The 18,701-nt window shown below is 49.9% G+C and overlaps 1 protein-coding gene across 4 annotated transcripts; it reads right to left on the bottom strand.

The window, feature by feature from the left end:
• Window positions 1-5,965: 5,965 nt before the first annotated feature.
• On the bottom strand, window positions 5,966-17,969 carry PKLR (pyruvate kinase L/R). Of its 4 annotated transcripts, none has more exons than XM_081968199.1 (11): window positions 17,725-17,969; window positions 14,679-14,858; window positions 13,592-13,683; window positions 12,810-12,941; window positions 12,498-12,684; window positions 10,925-11,195; window positions 9,861-10,011; window positions 9,227-9,379; window positions 8,876-9,042; window positions 8,483-8,664; window positions 5,966-7,629 (listed from the first exon to the last, which is right to left on the bottom strand). In XM_081968199.1, exons 2-11 carry the CDS (start codon window positions 14,830-14,832, stop codon window positions 7,523-7,525), a joined length of 1,596 nt encoding a protein of 531 aa, XP_081824325.1. In that variant the 5' UTR covers window positions 14,833-14,858; window positions 17,725-17,969; the 3' UTR covers window positions 5,966-7,522. The 4 variants fall into 4 exon arrangements, with proteins under 4 accessions (XP_081824325.1, XP_081824324.1, XP_081824326.1 ...); XM_081968198.1 differs by having other exon boundaries at window positions 14,679-14,855; window positions 17,725-17,968; XM_081968200.1 differs by lacking the exon at window positions 17,725-17,969 and adding an exon at window positions 17,484-17,504 and having other exon boundaries at window positions 14,679-14,855.
• Between the last annotated feature and the right edge of the window lie 732 nt (window positions 17,970-18,701).

The raw sequence follows: 18,701 nt of genomic DNA on the forward strand, positions 1-18,701 counted from the left end.
CCAAGGTGATCTCCGATGCGTCTGTTTTCAACCGCACCGAAGCGGCCTCCCTGTTAACTTTCGCGGACACTCTGAAACGAGTGTTTTTCGTGGCGCCCTCCTGCCTTTAGGAAATATTTTTTTAACGGCCAGATAATCGACGTAGTGACCTCTCTCTCCGCTCTTCTCGCCCCCACACTTCTGCAATATCCACCTCAAGATGTTTTTGTGAGAGTGTGCGTAACGGTAGAAATCCTGGTTCCGCGCCTGAGAGGGAGGGGAATATGGACTTTGTTTGCCTCGTCCCTAAAGCACCCTTCTGCCATCTTTGTCCTCCGTAACGGAGGGCGAAGAAAAGAAAAACTTGCATTAAATTTCCCCCATACAGCTAGTCCTCGACTTACAATGGTTCGTTTAGAAGTTACAACGGCACTGAAAAATGCAACTTATGGTGATTTTTCACACTTACGACCTTTTTAGCATCCCCCATGGTCACAGGATCAAAATTGGCAACGGACTCGTATTTATGACGGTCGCAGCATCCTGGGTGTGTGTGTGTGTGCCCCTTTTGCGACCTTCTGACCAGCCAAGTCAATGGGGAAGCCTCCGGATTCACTTAACAACGCTAGGACTCACTTCACAACTGCAGTGATTCGACCGTGGCAAGGAAGGTCGTAAAAAGGGGGAGAAATTCACTGAACCGCCGTCTCGCAGAGCGAGCGACATAAAAATAGGGCCCAATTTTTGGTCGTAAGTCGAGGACTACCTGTAACTCTTAACAATGCCAGGACGAGAAGGGGGAGCTTGTATGACGACATATTTTTTTGTCATTGGGGCATTATACCAGTGCCTGTGGCCATTAGCGTGATTTTGCACCGAGCCAGTCTAAAGTGTCCCCTAATACTGACCAGGTTTTGATTTCCCATAATCCCCCACCCCACCCCGGCTCAGGTAACATCCTTACTTGAAAGAATTTGCCAATTTCCCTGCTAAGATTTGGGAAATCCTTGTGGTGCCATTCCAGGTTCCCACTCGCTGAAGGGTTATCTTTAAAAAACAAAAATAAGAGAGAGAAAAAAAGAGAGAAGAATACTAGTCCACATGACGGAGTATCAAAGCCAGTTAAAAGTATAGTAAGAGGCCCTTTGCAGCCTCATACTTCAACTCACATTCTTGGTTTGGCCCTTCAAGGCCAAGGGGTGAATTTGAGGGTAGGAAGTAACAGTGAAACTCCCTCAAAAAAAGAGGAAAAACAGCCCTAAAATCTTATTTTATTAAAAAGAATTAATGGATGCCTGTGAGCTCAGGCAGGCCTCGACTTACAAGAGTTTGTTTAGTGACCGTTCACGGTTACAACGTTGCTGAAAAAAGTGACATTTTCACACATAGGCAGCCTTGGCAACCTATTTACGACGGTTGTAGCGTTCCCCGGTCCCCTTTTGCAACCGTTGATGGGGCACAACCCCACTTAACAATCGTGTCATTGAGCAACGAGAGATTTGCGACTCCCTTCTCGTCCTAAGCTGAGGAACGCCTGTCCTTCACAGGAATGAGGAAGGTCCGTGCGTTCTAGCCAACAACTCACAGTCCCCGCTTTAAAACAATGCTCCCGCAAGGATCCTGCCACTGTGCGAGGCCACCGAAATCCCTCTTACTATACTTACCTCTCCGCTTTGTAAACTCGTTTGTAAACACACCAGGAGTGGAGCAGGATTCGTTTCCTTTCCGAGTCAGGTTTACGGGCAGAGTGCAATTCTCAAGGAGCATGAATTACTGTATTTTCCGGAGCATAAAACGCACCCCCCCTCGCCCTAAAAGTGAGTGAAAACTTCAGCGCGTCTTATAGACCGAATACGGGCCCATTTTGCGGTTCCCGAACCCTCCGAGCGTCACATTATCGCCCTCCCCAGCCCCCAGAAATATTCTGCGGTACTCCGCATGGCCCATTTTTTGTCAAAAACGGGCCCGTTTTGGGGCTCCCGAACCCTCCGCGCATTCTGTGTTCACCCTCCCCGGTCCCCAGAAGCACTCTGCAGGCCAGAAAATGGGCGCATTTTTGACAAAAACGGGATGCGCGGGGGGTTCGGGAGGCAAAAAATGTGCCTGCTTTTGGCCTGCAAAGTGTTTCGGGGGGGGGGGCAGGGCAAAAACGGGACGCGCAGAGGCCAAAAGCTACCATATTTTTTGGCATATAAGACGCACCTTCCCGCCCCCCCCCCGCCCCATAAAAGAACATGGAAATTATGGCGCGTCTTATACACCGGTGTGTCTTGTAGTCCGAAAAAGGTGGTATTTTTTTCTCATTTTATAATCCGAAAAATACGGTATTCTGAAGAATACGCTGTGTAATTCTTAAATTAACCCCGCAACACAGAAAGCGACGTTCTCCTGGAATCCAGCAAAAATAATTATCTCGGATAACGTTGTTCCTTTGAATTATATTGAGTGTTGGGAGTTTCAAGGAACATTTCCTTGGTTTTTGAAGTGTCTTTGATCCCGTGGTCCAGTGTCTTTTGGGCGGGATCTTTGCTGCAGGTTGGTTCACCCCGTGATCCACGGAAGAAGTGCGAGATATCCTGGCTTTTATTCCCATCCACTTATATCCCGTGGGAGCGTTCCACAAAGACTTATAATCGGGTAGCAGAATGTCTAATAATCTTCTTGTGCCTAAAAGATGCGATCAGGGTCAACGAATCCTTCGGATAAACTCACCTCCACCTGATCTCTTTTTTCTTCCGCGATCCAACCCTCCTTGGAACACGTAGTTTGTGATGTGCGTTCCTGTGTGGGCTCTTGCCCGAGCCGCCAAACGTTGATGTGACCAATGTCGCTTTCTGATCCAGTCAAAGTTACCGATTTAGGGTAGAGTAGCTGCCTGGAACTATTTTTTTTTTCTTCGAATTCTCTCTGATCTTTTTTTCTCCTCTTCTCGTAGCGAGCTCCACTGCCAAACTCGATCCTCGCGCACTGTAAAATGCTTCTCTCTTGTAGTATCTGGTGCTGTCGGGAAAGGCGGTTACAGGGGGGATGCGAAGGGACAAGAGGCACGCAACGGCGTGGGCCCGTGGTCTCCAGATGGAGGAAAGGAAGGGAAGGGATCTTCTCTTGGGTCTAGGACAATTCGCCCCGGCCGGTTCACCCAGTCTATCTCACCCTGGCTGACTCGCCACGGACGAATGGCCTTGGGACAACTTGCGGTGAGGAAATCACCGTGGGAAAACTCGCTGCAGGACAACAGATGGAAACTAACCGAGGAGAGAAGCAACCTCGAATTAAGAAGAAACGTCCTAACAGTAAGAGCAATTTGCCAGTGGAACAGCTTGCCACCAGAAATTTTGGGCGTTTTTAAGAAGGGACTGGATGGCTACTTGTCTGGAGTGTCTCCTGCTTGAGCAGGGGGTTGGACTAGACGACCTCCAAGGTCCCTTCGAACTCTGGTGAGTCTGTAACTCACGAGAGGGTAACTCACGAGAGGTACAAACTGAATTGCAGCGGCTCTTGGTTGGCTTAAGGTTTGAACCTTCTCAAGTTCCAAGTCCTCAAGGACGGAACGAGCTACCATCACTATCTCTCCCTCTCTTGAGTGCAACTGTCCCACAGAGAGTTGGCCTTTTCAAGTCGTTCTGTGACGAGTCGGCTGGGGTGGGTGGGTCGGGGGAGTCAACCGGGATGAATTGATCGCGGCGAGTTGTCCCATTCTGTCATCGTCTAAGATTCGCTACCGTCTGGAGAACCGTGAGGTCCCTCCTGCGTGTCCAAGGCATGTCCACCTGTGCTCGTCTCGCTGCTCAGGGATGCCGTCCCTGTTGGGTAGGTCGCTGCCAGCTTGAACTCACCTGGACAGACACCTTTGAGAGGTGCAATGGTGACAAGCACGTCCCGAATCGCCTTCCTGACTCTTTACTCTTCACCTTTAGTGTCTCCTCTGGAAGAGGAGACTGCAGACCGCGTAGACTGAAAACATTCCAGAAGTCCTTGTTTACACTTGATGGGGTAGAGCCATCTGTAGCTGCTGTTCCCCGTAGATACGCCACTGGGGTGGGGTGGAGAAAGAGGCGCTCCCTTTTTGTCTCGGTGGGCCTCGGGTGCGGTCGGCTGTGGCGGTGTCCTTGTTGTCTATGGAGATCCTCCGTCATCCAGGTCACGGTTGTCCCCAAGGTGCTTTTTTCAAGAGGCAACTGGACTTCCTTGTTTTTTCCTCGGAGACGTTTCGCTTCTCATCTGAGAAGCTTCCTCAGCTCTGACCGGATGGTGGGGAATGGAAGGATTGATCCTCCCTGCAGACAGCTGGTCATTTGCGTCCTTTTTAGAGGGTCGTTGAGGCCAGCTCTCAGGGTCAACACGACATATGTGCACGTTTCAAACCCAAGAATAGACTGAGGCAGAAACGTGCCCACCCCAAGGATGTAACACCCAGACCCAAACTGAGCAACATGGTACATGCAGTACAATGCAGTGAGCCACGGGCAGATCTGTGCATTGGGGAAACAAAACAGCCACTTCACAAACGCGTGGCACAACGTAGGAGAACGAACCCACCAGGACGAGATTCAGCACTTCCGTCTGCACTTGAAAGACAAAGGCAGCTCTTTTTGAAGACAACAAAGTCCACATTTCGGATGGAGAGGACTGCTGGCTTGGAAGAGGGGTCCAAGAGGCCATCTTGGTCCAAACTGGACAGCCCTCCCTCAACTGAGCTGGAGGGGTACTACCACATCTATGTCCAGTCTACAACAGGGTCCTTTCAGCAGTTCCAAGAAGATGCCAGACTCATTTGCACCACTCAGGACCCAGACAAACCTCCAAGTGGCCTCAACGACCATCTAAAAGGATGCAAATGACCAGCTGCCTGCGAGGAGGATCAATCCTTCCCTTCCCCACCCTCCAGTCAGAGCTGAAGAAGCTTCTTGGAGGAGAAGCGAAACGTCTTCAAAAGAAAAAACCCAGAAAGTCCAGTTGCCTCTTGGGAAAAAAAGCACCTTTGGTGTCCTTATTCAGAGCGCTCCGGAGACGGTTGGCACCTTGGCAAGGATAACATTGGAACAAAATATGGAAAATGTTTCTGTCTGGTTGGCTTGCAACGACCCTCAGATTCTCCCCACAGAGCTTCAGATCGCTGGGGTTTCTTTCGGCGTGGGTGGTGGCCAGGGGACAGGGATGGGTTCCTGCCAGTTCTCACCTCTTCTATAGAAGAGGTTCCACAAATCTACCGTGCCGTTTAGAACCGGTTCCAGCTCCCTCCTCCCGCCCGTCCGCACATCATCAAGATGAAGAGCGAGAGGAGGAATTCTGGGAGTTGAAGTCCACAAGTCTTAAAGCTGTCAACTTTGAACACCCCTGTGTTTTTTTTCTTCTAAAGGGTTAGGGGTGCAAGGGTCTTGTAACTTGACAGCTTTAAGACTTGCGTGCTTCAAACGCCAGAGTTTCTGAGCCAACATTTTGGTTGCGAAGCAAGAGCCTTGTTAAGTGAGTTTCACCACATTTTACAAGTTGGCCACGCCCACCCAGTCACATGGCTGGCAAGCCACTCCCACCCAGTCACATGGCTGCCAAACCACTCCCACAAAGCAGGCCACACCTACAGAAGAAGTTGTAAAAAAAAATTTGAAACCCACCACCGCCAGGGGACCCCGCCTCTTTCTCCAAAGTGAGACAAGGGAGCACCGAACATAAAGAACACATTGGGGGGGGGAGGCCTTTGTGGGTCAGACCTTCTGAATGTGTGTGTGTGCGTGTGTGCGTGTGCAAATCTAGGCACCAAAGACCACGAACGACTTCGCCACCTTTGCACTCCAGTACGGAGGTTTGTAGGTTTTCATATCACGAGAACATTTTAAAATGTTGTTTCAAAGGGTTTTCTGGGTGTTTTTTTTTTCTCCCCCCTGTCCTTTTGTTTCATTTCGTTTTGAATTACGGTTTTCGGTTTAGTTCGGTCCAATTGTACCTCAAGAGTTTTCAATAATAAAGAGAGACTCGAAGGAACGGCTTCGGTGTGTTTATCCCAAATGGCCCAAGGCAGGGCTCTCCGGACCAGGGAGAAATTTATTGTTTTCGTAGGCAAGAAATACGCGAAGCTACAAGAATATATTGTGAAATGGTCCCTGTTTTGTGTGGGGAAGAGCCAAGGGAGGGAGGGAGGGAAGAGAAAGAAGGAAGGGAAAAAAGAGGGGAATGGAGGGAAGGAAGGAAGGAAGGAAGGAAAGGAGGGAAGGAAAAGGAGAAATAGGGAAGGAAGGAAGGAGGGGAAGGGAGAAATAGAGAGGGAAGGAAGAAAGGGGAAAGATAAACAAGGGGAGGAGAAATTTATTGTTTTTGTAGGCAAGAAATATGCGAAGCTACAAGAATATATTCTGAAATGGTCCCTGTTTTGTGTGGGGAAGAGTCAAGGAAGGGAGGGAGGGGAGGGAGGGAAGAGAAAGAAGGAAGGGAAAAAAGAGGGGAGTGGAGGGAAGGAAGGAAGGAAAGGAGGGAAGGAAAAGGAGAAATAGGGAAGGAAGGAAGGAGGGGAAGGGAGAAATAGAGAGGGAAGGAAGAAAGGGGAAAGATAAACAAGGGGAGGAGAAATTTATTGTTTTCGTAGGCAAGAAATACGCAAAGCTACAAGAATATATTCTGAAATGGTCCCTGTTTTGTGTGGGGAAGAGCCAAGGAAGGGAGGGAGGGAGGGGAGGGAGGGAAGAGAAGGAAGGAAGGGAAAGAAGAGGGGAATGGAGGGAAGGAAGGAAGGAAAGGAGAAGAGGGAAGGAAAAGGTGAAATAGGGAAGGAAGGAAGGAGGGAAAGGGAGAAATAGAGAGGGAAGGAAGGAAAGGGGAAAGATAAGCAGGGGGAGGAGAAAGGAAGGGATGGGAGGGAGGGAAAGAAGGAAGAAAAGAGATTAGGGAGGAAGGGAGGAAGCAAAGGAAGAAATTCAGAAGGAAGGAAGGAAGGAAATGCAGAAGTGGGAGGGAAGGAAGGAAGAAAAGAGATTAGGGAGGGAGGGAGGAATAAAGGAAAGGGAAGAAGGGAGGGAGGGAAGGAAAAGGAGGAAGAAAGGTGAAGGAAGAGAGGAAGGAAGGGACGGATGTGAAGAAAGGGAGGGAGAAAAGAGAGATAGATTAGGGAGGAAGGAATAACGAAAAGGGAAGAAGAAAAGGAAAAAGATGGGAGAACGGGAGGGGGAGAGCGGGGAAGGCAAGGGAGGAAGGAAAGAAGAAAGGGAAGAGAGAGAGAGAGAGAAGGCGGGAGGGAGGGAGAACTGGAAGGAAAATGAGAAAAGGATAGAAGGAAAGGAAAGGGGAAGAATGGAAAAGGAGGTTTAAAAAAAGGAAGAAGAAGAAGAGAAATGGAAGGAAAGAAGAAGGAATGATTACCTCCGGTGCATAGTTCTCCGTGATCTGATTTCTAGTTATTGCAAATCATGCGACACTAATTTTTGAAACCTTGCACCTGCCGGGGGTCCCCGCTGTGCCCCCAGCCCACCAATGCTGAGGACCATTCAGCAAGCGGGGGGGGGGCAGAGGGGGGGGCAGGTGTTCAGCTGGGATCTTTGTCCTGCCGTGATGATCAGGGCACCTGTTGCACTCGCATGATGTTGGTGAAACCAGCCCCGGGTCTCCATCCGGTGACGATGATCACCACGTCTTCCGAGCGGAGGAAACCTCGCAGGCGGCCTGGAAAAAGGGAGAGGGAGAAAGGCGACTCAGAGAAGAGAGGGGAAGGGGGAAAGAAAGGGAAGGAAAGGAGGAGGGAGAAAGGGAGGGAGGGAGGAAAGAAGGGATAGATGAATAAGGGAAAGAGAAAAAGATGGACGGATGGATGGATGAACGGACGGACGGACGGATAGATAGACGGACAGAGAGACAGACAGATACATATTGAAGGATGGAAGGAAGATATGATGGAGATGGAGATAGATTAGATACACAGATAGATATAGATGGATAGATAGATAGATAGATAGATAGATAGATAGATAGATAGATAGATAGATAGATAGATAGATGATAGATAGAGATGGATAGGTGATAGGTAGGTAGGTAGGTGGGTGGGTGGGTGGATGGATGGATGGATAGATAGGTAGGTAGGTAGGTAGGTAGGTAGGTAGGTAGGTAGGTAGGTAGGTAGGTAGGTAGGTAGAAATAGATAGATATAGATAGATTAGATAAGAGAGATAGATATAGATAGATAGATGATAGATGATAGATAGATAGATGGATGGATGGATGGATAATATACATAGATGAGATAGATGGATAAGACAGATTGATAAAATAGATTCGGTGGATAATAGAGATAGACAAACAGAAAGATGGATGATACACACACACACAGACACACGACAGACAGATGGACAGACAGACAGATAAGGGAGGGAGGGAGGGTCCATATATCAATTCAACAGGTGGTGTGTTCTGGCAAGGCAGTTCAGCCCAGAAGGGGCTCTACCAGTGGGATAGCAGTCAGAATCAACTAAGCCCCCCACCCCGAGAGTTCCCGAGGGCAGAAACCCCTCCTCCAACTCACCCATCTCGATCCCAAACTGCACCCGCTTATCAACGTCTTCCGCCCAGGCGTCCTGTATAGCGCCGTGCCGCACCACCGGGAAAACGCCGCGGCTGAGGTGCGCTTGGCGGGCCACCTGTTCATCGTGGGTGACGGCGATAATGAGAGCCCGGGGTCGGTAGCGGGAGAGGATCTGCGCAGTCCTGAATCAGGATGAAACCGTGGGAGGTGGGGAGAGAGATCCAGATGTGAAAATGAAACAGAATCACCAAATGTGTGTGAAATTCGAACCCGGGACTTTGGCTCTTAGTGTGTGTGTGTGGGGGGGGAGGTGATGGGCTCAGAGTAAATCCGTCAGGTTGGCAAGGAACAGGAGGAAGGAAGGACCCTGTTGCACCCCCCCCTTCTTCTCACCTGCCGGTCGCGGTGAGGACCACGATGGCCGCCGCGCAACATTTGAACGAGGCCTCCACGGCACCGATGGCGGTCACCTCGGTGGGGTCCTGGCTCAGGGGCGTCAGACGCCGTAACTCCTGGAAGAGTTGGTGGTGGTACATGGCGGCTTCGGCCTCTCGGGCGATCTACACGGTAAGGAGAGGGAAAATGTACGGAGCTCACTTCCGCGGGGTTGGCAACTTTCTGTCGCGAGCGTCGACGGCTTCCTTTCCTCTTCCACCTTCCTCCCTTCTTCCTCTTCTGCCGTGCTCAGACCAACCTTTGGCAAGTTGGCTTCCAAGTCTCAAAAGGGAAGCCCCCCACTCTTACCGCGTGCTGCATGCGCACGGCCTCCACCACGTAGGCGCCCTTGGCGGTCTCCCCGGACAACATGATGCAATCGGCCCCGTCCAGAACGGCGTTGGCCACATCGCTGCTTTCCGCCCTCGTGGGACGAGGTTTCTTGACCATGCTCTCCAGCATCTGGCAAAAGAAAAGAGGATTCTGAGAGTTGAAGCCCACCCCTCTTAAAGCACACTGGCTGGGGGATTCTGGGAACTGTATTCCCCCCCTCTTAAAGCAGGCTGGCTGGGGCATTCTGGGAATGGAAGCCCACCTCTCTTAAAGCATGCTGGCTGGAGGATTCTGGGAGTGGAAGTCTATCCATCTTAAAGCATGCTGGCTGGGGATTCTGGGAGTTGAAGCCCACCCCTCTTAAAGCAGGCTGGCTGGGGGATTGTGGGATTTGAAGCCCACCCCTCTTAAAGCAGGCTGGCTGGGGGATTCTGGAAGTTGAAGTCCATGCATCTCAATCAACCTTTCCCCCTTGTTTGAAGGGCCGGTGGGAGGCCATTCTGTTCACCTCCCATGATTCCGAGTTGCTTTGGCCTCCCTTCTGTGAAACAGGGACACCTGCCGATTGGAGGCAGCTTACCTGCCAGGTGTGCCCGTTTGTACAGCTCACCTGCGTGGCACAGATGACAGGTTTGCCTGCCCGGTTGCAACGGCCGATCATCATCTTTTGAGCCAGGAAAACTTTCTCGGCAGGAATTTCGATCCCCAGATCCCCGCGAGCAACCATGATGCCGTCACTGGCTTCTAGGATCTCATCAAACCTGGAGACAAAAGATTACACCTCAGCTCAGTAGTTCTCCATCTACGACCATTCATTTAGTGACCCAGGTTACAACTGTGCTGGTGGGGGGGAAGTGACTCCTGAGGTGGTCCTCGCACTTACGGCATTCCCCACGGTCATGCGGTCCAAATTTGGGTGCTGGGCAACCTGTCTTTACGACGGGTGCAGAGTTCAGAGCGAGCAAACTTAAATTGGGGGAAATAGGATTCACTTCACGCCATGATTCGCTTAGTAACTGCAGTAAGCTGCTTAACGACCAGGCCAAAACAGGTCATATAATCAGGGATCGCTCTTTTAACAACCGCTTAGCCAAAAGAAATCCAGGTCGTAAATGTGGGCCATAAGTCAAGGAGTCTAATCTTTGATCTGATTGGGTTGTCTTCCCTGCAAGGAGAAATCTAGCTCATCTAGAAATAAATCAGACGTTAAGGCTTTAACTCGTCCTGTCTAGTTTGACCTTTTAATGCCGACCGGGTCAACATGCAAACAGCCTTCGACTTAGGACCACAATTGAGCCCCACATTTCCGTCGCTAAGCGAGACGTCAGTGAAATGAATTTTACCCCCGTTCCCGACCTGAGTGAATCGCTGCAGTCGTTTAATTAGGAACACGGTCGTTAAGCGAGCCCAGCTTCCCCCCTTGACGTCGCCTGTCGGGCGGTCGCCAAAGGGGACGGTCGTAAACGGCAGCGTGTGGCCCAAGCGCCTGAATTTTGATCACGTGACTGCAGGCGGGGGAGGGGAGGGGGCAAGAAACGGCCGTTAAGTGTGAAAAACAACAGCAAGTCGCTTTTAAAAGCCCTGCGGTGACTTTGAATGGCCACTAAACGAACCGTTGTAAGTCGAGGACGGCCAGGGAAGTCCGAAAAAAAAAAAGAAGCTTTTGAGGATTACCTTTTGACCCCCTCGTGGCTTTCGACCTTGCTGATGATTTTGATGTGACGGCCGCGTTCCCCCAGCGCCTCTCTGATGCCAATCACATCCTCGGCCTTCCGGATGAAGGAGGCGAAGATCATATCCACTCCCTGTTGCACCCCGAACTCCAGGTCTTGTCTGTCGCGCTGGGATAACGCCGGCAGGTCCACTATAGCCCCCGGCAGGTTGACTCCCTTCCGGCTACAAAGCATCCCGCCGTTCTCCACCTCGACCACACAACTGCCGGGACCTAGTGGTTAGCGCAGAAACGAGGGGTTGGTGAGGAGAGGGGCACAAGGGAGAGAATCCAGATTTCAACGGGTTGGGGGATTATGGGAATTAAAGCCTGTCTATCTTAATTCAAGGTGGCTGGGGGACTCTGGGAGCTGAAGCCCACCCATCTTAAATCATTCTGGCTGGGGGATTCTGAGAGTTAAAGCCCACCCATCTTAAAGCATGTTGACTGGGAGATTCTGGGAGTTAAATCCCACCCATCTTAAAGCATGATGGCTGGGGGATTCTGGGAGCTGAAGCCCACCCATCTTAAAGCATATTGATTGGGGGATTCTGGGAGCTGAAGCCCACCTATCTTAAAGCATGTTTACTGGGGGATTCTGGGAGCTGAAGCCCACCCATCTTAAAGCATGTTGACTGGGGGATTCTGGGAGCTGAAGCCCACCCATCTTAAAGCATATTGACTGGGGGATTCTGGGAGCTGAAGCCCACCCATCTTAAAGCATGTTTACTGGGGGATTCTGGGAGCTGAAGCCCACCCATCTTAAAGCATGTTGACTGGGGGATTCTGGGAGCTGAAGCCCACCCATCTTAAAGCATGTTGACTGGGGGATTCTGGGAGCTGAAGCCCACCCATCTTAAAGCATATTGACTGGGGGATTCTGGGAGCTGAAGCCCACCCATCTTAAAGCATGTTTACTGGGGGATTCTGGGAGCTGAAGCCCACCCATCTTAAAGCATATTGACTGGGGGATTCTGGGAGCTGAAGCCCACCCATCTTAAAGCATGTTTACTGGGGGATTCTGGGAGCTGAAGCCCACCCATCTTAAAGCATGTTGACTGGGGGATTCTGGGAGTTGAAGCCCACCCATCTTAAAGCATGTTTACTGGGGGATTCTGGGAGTTGAAGCCCACCCATCTTAAAGCATGTTTACTGGGGGATTCTGGGAGCTGAAGCCCACCCATCTTAAAGCATATTGACTGGGGGATTCTGGGAGCTGAAGCCCACCCATCTTAAAGCATATTGACTGGGGGATTCTGGGAGCTGAAGCCCACCTATCTTAAAGCATATTGACTGGGGGATTCTGGGAGCTGAAGCCCACCCATCTTAAAGCATATTGACTGGGGGATTCTGGGAGTTGAAGCCCACCCATCTTAAAGCATGTTGACTGGGGGATTCTGGGAGTTGAAGCCCACCCATCTTAAAGCATGTTGACTGGAGGATTCTGGGAGCTGAAGCCCACCCATCTTAAAGTTGCCAACATTGAGAAGCCCTGATATAAATAGAGAAAGAGATCCACGCTGGGAAAACACTCACGGCGTTCTTTGACCAATAAGGAGATCAGCCCATCGTCAATAAAGATCTTCCCGCCAACGCTGACAGCTTTGGGCAAGTTGGCGTAATCCACCCAAATCGTCTGCGAATCACATTGTTCCCGGAAGGCCGGATCGGTGGTCACAATCAGGCGGGATCCTTTGACCAGTTCAACTTCTCGGTTCTCGCCCTGGGAAAAAGATCGCAAACCGGAAACGCAAGGAAGTCTTACTCCACTAAGAATCGACGCCGTTGAACGAAACCAAGCGGGACGGGACCGGGGGGCGGGGAGGAAGTTTTGGATCTCAATCTTACCCCTTTAATCAACCCTGTCCGGATTTCGGGGCCTTTGGTGTCCAAAGCGATGGCCACGGGCCGGTAGAAGAGTGGATTCGTGGCAAAGCTTTGCGCGGCTTCACGGATATTTGCAATGGATTTGGCGTGGTACTGAAATGAAATGAATTGAAGTTGAATTCAAGGTCTTTGTTGTCATCTCAGAAAACCTTCCTTTCTTTCCTTCCTTCCCAATTTGTTCCTTCCTCTCGTTCTTCCTCTCCCTTTTCGTTGTTCCTTCCTCTCTCCTTCCCTTCTAATCTTTCTCTTTATTTCCTTCCTTCCTCCCACAATTTGTTCCTTTCGTCTTTCCTTCCTTCTCTCCCGTCCTCTCTCCTCCTTCCATTCTTCCTTCCTTCCTTCCTTCCCTATTTGTTCCTTCCTCTCTTTCTTCCTCCCCCTTTTCGTCATCCATTCCTTTCTCCTTCCCTTCTAATCTTTTTTTTCCTTCCTTCCTTCCCCCGATTTGTCTCTTCCTTCTGCTGTCGTTCCTTCCCCTTTTCATTGTTCCTTCCTTTCTCTTTCCCTTCTAATCTTTCCCTTTCTTTCTTTCCTTCCTTCCTTCCATCCTTCCTTCCCTCATTCCTTCCTTCCCTTTTAATTCCTTTCCGTCCTTCTTTCTTTTCCTTTCCTTCCTTCTTTCCCTTTCTTTCTCTTTTTCTCCTTCTTTTCCTTTCTTTTTTATCCCCATTCCTCCCTCACCTTCCTTCCTTCTGCAGACCTTCGTATATCTATTCCTCCCTCCCTCCTTCTCTCCTTGATACCTCGTGCGATCCGTGCGAGAAATTCAACCGTGCGATGTTCATGCCGGCTTTGATCATTTCACGTAACATCTCCACTTTCTGCGATGCTGGGCCTACAACAGAGGGTGGAGAGATAAAACTGCTTTCTGGAAGCCTCCTTGGGAGAGGGGGGCTGCAAGACAGGACCCCCCAAAATACAGGGTCCCCTGCCATCTTCCAGAACAGGAGTCCCCAACCTTTCGGACCTCAGGAACCACTAAATTCATAATTTTACATCCCACGGACCGCTAATATGATCTGCCTAGTGACCAGCTGTGTGGGTGTGGCAAGGTGGTCATGAGACTGGGTGGGAGTGGCCAACTTGATGTCATTCACATCGAGGGGCACCTTGCAAGCCTCTACTTGCCACTCTTCACCTGCCCGCCCGGGCTCCTTAGGACCCCAACAGGAAGCCGTTGCTGGAGCTAAGCAGCCCCCCAGGAGAAAGAGTTGGCAAAAGAGCTCAGTTCAAATCGGATCTGACTGAGAAGGAGGCTCAGCAGAGGCACCTCACTGAGGACTAGGAGCATGGGCTTTCCAAGCAGAGGCAAGACCTGCGGGATTGCAAGGCCAAGTACTGGCGCCTGGAGGCTCAGTGGGCTGAGATGGTCAGCCAGTTCCAGGCCGTGATGCAGTCCCACTGGAACGAGGCCCTCCGGCTCTTCCCCACCAGCAACGCTTCCCTCCAGCCTTCGCCCAAAGCCCCCCACCAGGAGGCTGAAGCAGACCCCAAGTTGGAATTTCTTCCCCCCACAAAAAGACCCCGAAGGGGGAGACTCTCTGCAGCAACACAAGCGTTCATTGCACGTCTCCGTCCCAGGGGCCGTAGGTTGAGGACCCCTGATTGAGTGCAATATAAAAAAATGCAAGTAATTTTTCTCTGGACCACCAGTTGGTGACCGCTGTTCCAGAACAAGCCTTCCCTTCCCCAATTCTCCAGCCCTTTTCATCTTTCCCCCAAATTATCCTTCTTGTAAAACTACACGGGGACTCTGCCAGGGAGGGATGTGTTAGCCCTGTCCTTCCCCATCCCTTTCCCATAATCCTGCCCCCAAAAGCGACGCCTCACCAATGGTGCAGACGATACTGGTGCTACGGGCGGTGATGGGCTCGGAATCAATATCCAGCAGGCACAGATGTTCCAAAAATGTGTCAGCCATGGAGGCGGGAAGCTGCTGCCGTTGGAAGAAAGCCGTGCCCAGCTCCTGGGCAAGGCCAGCCATGTCTTGAGGGAGGATCTGGGCACCTGCTGGGGAGAGAGAGCGAAAAGATGAAGCTGGGCTCGCTTACTGAGCAACGCATAATTAGACACAGATTAACAGTGTTGGAAGGGACCTTGTAGGTCATCTAGTCCAACCCCCCACTCAAGCAGTAGATCCTACTACACCATTTCTGACGGAGGGCACTCCAATCTCTTCTTGAAAGCTTCCAGGGATGAAGCTCCCACAACTTCTGAAGGCAACTTCTGTTCCATGGGTTGATTGTTCTCACTGTCAGAAAATTTCTCCTCATTTCTAGGTTGAATCTCTCCTGGATTAGTTTTCATCCATTGTTCCTTGTCTGGCCTTCGGGTGCTTTGGAGAATAGCTTGACTCCCTCTTCTCTGTAGCAGCCCCTCAAATATTGGAAGATGCTATTCCTGTCTCCCCTGGTCCTTCTCTTCCCTAGACTGGCCATGTCCAGTTCCTGCAACTGTTCATCGTATGTTTTAGCCTCCAGGCCTTTGATCATCTTAGATAGATTCAGATTAACAGAGCTGGAAGGTACCTTGTAGGTCATCTAGTCCAACCCCCCACTCAAGCAGTAGATCCTACTACACCATTTCTGACAGAGGGCAGTCCAAGCTCTTCTTGAAAGTCTCAAGTGATGAAGCTCCCACAACTTCCGAAGGCAACTTCTGTTCCATCGGTTGAGTTTTCTCCCTGTCAGAAAATTCCTTCTTATTTCCAGGTTGAATCTCTCCTCGGTCAGTTTCCATCCATTCTTCCTTCTCTGGCCTTCGGGTGCTTTGGAGAATAGCTTGAACCCCTAACTCCTCTCTGGGGCAGCCCCTCAAATCATTAACGGCAGGGTCTCCAACTCTGCATTTGAGGTCCATTCTTTGTGTTCCGCCCTTGCAGGAAATTAAGAAACCCACCGACCCTTTTCCCCAGCTTGGGACTCACCGTCCATCTTCCTCCTCCTTCTAAAGCGCCTTGCCCGTTTACACCCCAAAGTGAATGCTGACTTTTCTAGTTAAACAATGACTAGCTAAGTCCCAAGTCCACAGCGTGGCTCCATCACAGATCCATCGGCCTCTCTCAAAGCGCCTTTATTATTCTATTGTCCAAACGTAAGGTAAAGGTAAAGATTTTCCTCGCGCATAGGTGCTAGTTATTCCCGACTCTAGGGGGCGGTGCTCATCTCCGTTTCAGAGCCGAAGAGCCAGCGCTGTCCGAAGACGTCTCCGTGGTCATGCGACTGGCGTGACTCAACGCCGAAGGCGCATGGAAAGCTGTTCCCTTCCCACCAAAGTTGGTTCCTATTTTTCTACTTGTATTTTTATGTGCTTTCGAACTGCTAGGTTGGCAGAAGCTGGGACGAGGAAGGGGAGCTCGCTCCACTAGGCGGCGCTGGGGATTCGAACCGCTGAACTGCCAACCTTTCTGATCGACAAGCTCAGCAGCCACTGAGCCACCACATCCAAATGTATTTTTATCCTAATTGTTGTACGCCTCTGGCAGAACAGGTGGATTTCTGCTTTTCTCGTGAAGATGCAGGCAGCAAGCCCTACCAGGGATTCCCCATCCCCCATTTATCTTCATTGGAGCCCTCCGAGGTAGGCCAACCCAGGGAGAGAGGGGGGGGAGAGAGAGCCTGGGAACACGCAACATTTCTTGTGCATTTCTTTGGTTTCTACAGAAGAGGAAGAGAAGACAAATTTGGAGAAGGGACGAGAATAGAGTACAAAGGGAAGGAAAATAATGGGAGGGGGAGAAAAGGGAAGGAAGAGAGAGAGAAGAGAGGGAAGGGGGAAGGAAAAGATAAGGGAGGGAGGGAGGAGGAAAAGATAGACAAGGAAGGAAGGAGAGGGAAAGGAAAGGAAAGGAGGAGGGATGGGGGAAAGGGAAGGATGGAAAGAAAAAGGGACGGAAGAGGGATGGAGGGACGGAAAGGGAAAAAATAGAAAAGGGGAAAGGAAAGAATTAAAAGGAAAAGAAAGAAAAGAGTAGAAAAGGAAAGAATTAAAAGGAAAAGAAAGGAGGGGAAAAAACAGAAAAGGAAAGGAAAGAATTAAAAGGAAAAGAAAGAAAAGAGTAGAAAAGGAAAGTAAGGATTTAAAAAAAGGAAGGAAGGGAAATAACAGAAAAGGAAAGGAAAGAATTAAAAGGAAAAGGAAAGGAAAGAATAGGAAGGAAAGGGGAAGGATAAGAAGGGAAGGAGGAGGGATGGAAGGAAGGGAAGAAAAGGGAAGAAAGGGAAGGGAAGAGGAGGGGAGGAGGGGAGAGGAGAGGAAAAAGAGAGGGAAGGAGCTAGTAAGAACTTTGAAACAAATCTGGGTGAATTTCAAAAGCATTTTTTGTTTGGGTACAGAGTAACAAACCCCTGCAGTGTTACATATACACTTCCTACCCTTGGTTTATGTATTTTTCTTATACAACTCCCTTCCGCTCTTGGCATTAAACAGTCGTTTTAGGGACCGTTCGGAAGTTTTACAACAGCCCTGAAAAAAAATGCAACTTATGACTTAGTCCCCAGCGGGCTTCCTGCAATCTTTGGGCCCGGTTTTGCAACCTCCCGGGATCCGTCTGACCCAGGGAGATCTTAGCAGATTTTCTCTCTGCGATTTGAGACAGAGAAAGAGAGAAGCGGAAAAGCACGCAAGGCCCCGGACCTCAAGCCTTCTTCCTCCACTCCCTCCTGGCTGCAAACGTCGCCCAACGGAATGCTTGCTGCAAAGGCCACAAATAATGAAAACCGCTTTGAATGCCAGGACGGCCAACGCCTTCCCTGTTTTGCAAACGGGAGCCCTCGACCTTTGTTCTCAGCCCTCCCCCTTTTTTCCCTGCCTCTGGGAGGGACAGGGGCTCGTCCCAAGCCCGGGATGAGAAAATATAAGAAGTCAAAGGTCATACAAGCCTGTTGAGGTCTCTATTTTCCCTTTTTTTCCCTTGCTGGGGACTCCAAGCAAGGCGGAAAGGACAGCAGGGCTGAGAGTTCTGGGCCCAGCCCCTTTTGTGGAGAGATTTCCTCCCCTGCACAAAAAACTCACAACCACACCCAGTTGCCGCAGCCACAGCATCAGCTGCAGTTAAAAAACAGGGGTAGCTGAGGCTAAGTCTCTTTTTTTTCCAAAACCAGTTTTCCTGAATATTATTGGTGGGATTAAGCTCCGGGCAACTTCTCCTGAAATTGTGTTAGGCTTTTCCTGCCTTGAAGTGTGTGTGTGTGTGTGTGTGTGTGTGTGTGTGTGTGTAGAGAGGGGGGGAGAGAAAGGGAGACAGAGAATGAGAGACAGAAAAAGAATGAGAAAGAGAAAAAGGAGAAACAGAAAGTGAATAAGAAAGAAAAAGACAGAAAAAGAGTACAAGAGAGACAAAAAAAAAGAGAATGAGAAATAAGGAAAAAGAGACAGAGGAAGAAAGAAAGGAAGAAACAAATAATGAGAGAGGGAAAGAGACAGAAAGAGAGACAGAGAGAAAGAAAAAGAGGCAGAAAAAGAAAAGGAGACAGAGAACCAGAGACAGAAAAAGAGAATGAGAAAGAAAGAAAAAGGGATACAGAAACAGAAAGTGAATAAAAAAGAAGAAGACAGACAGAAAAAGAGAGAATGAGTACGAAAGAGACAGAAAAAGAGAATGAGAAAGAAGGAAAAGGAGACAGAGGAAGAAAGAAATAGGAAGAAACAAAGAATGAGAGAGAGAAAGCCTCAAACAACTTGATGCTTTTAAGATGATGTTGGATATCCATTTGTCTGAAGTGGTGTAGGGTTCCCTGCCTAAGCAGGGGGTAGGACTAGAAGATCTTCAAAGTCCCTTCCAAATCCATCCTTCCTTCCTTCCTTCCTTCCTTCCTTCCTTCCTTCCTTCCTTCCTTCCTTCCTTCCTGAAAA

Source organism: Natrix helvetica, assembly GCF_964273705.1.
Source record: "Natrix helvetica genome assembly, chromosome: 16".
NCBI classification, from domain to species: domain Eukaryota; kingdom Metazoa; phylum Chordata; class Lepidosauria; order Squamata; family Natricidae; genus Natrix; species Natrix helvetica.

Excerpts from the sequence above, each read along its gene's own strand:
- PKLR (XM_081968197.1), bottom strand. Across the intron at positions 8,665-8,875 it reads GTCCTCACCGCGACCGGCAG|GACTGCGCAGATCCTCTCCC; the intron begins GTGAGAAGAAGG and ends ATCCTGATTCAG. Across the intron at positions 7,630-8,482 it reads GCAGTTTGGGATCGAGATGG|GCCGCCTGCGAGGTTTCCTC; the intron begins GTGAGTTGGAGG and ends CCCTTTTTCCAG.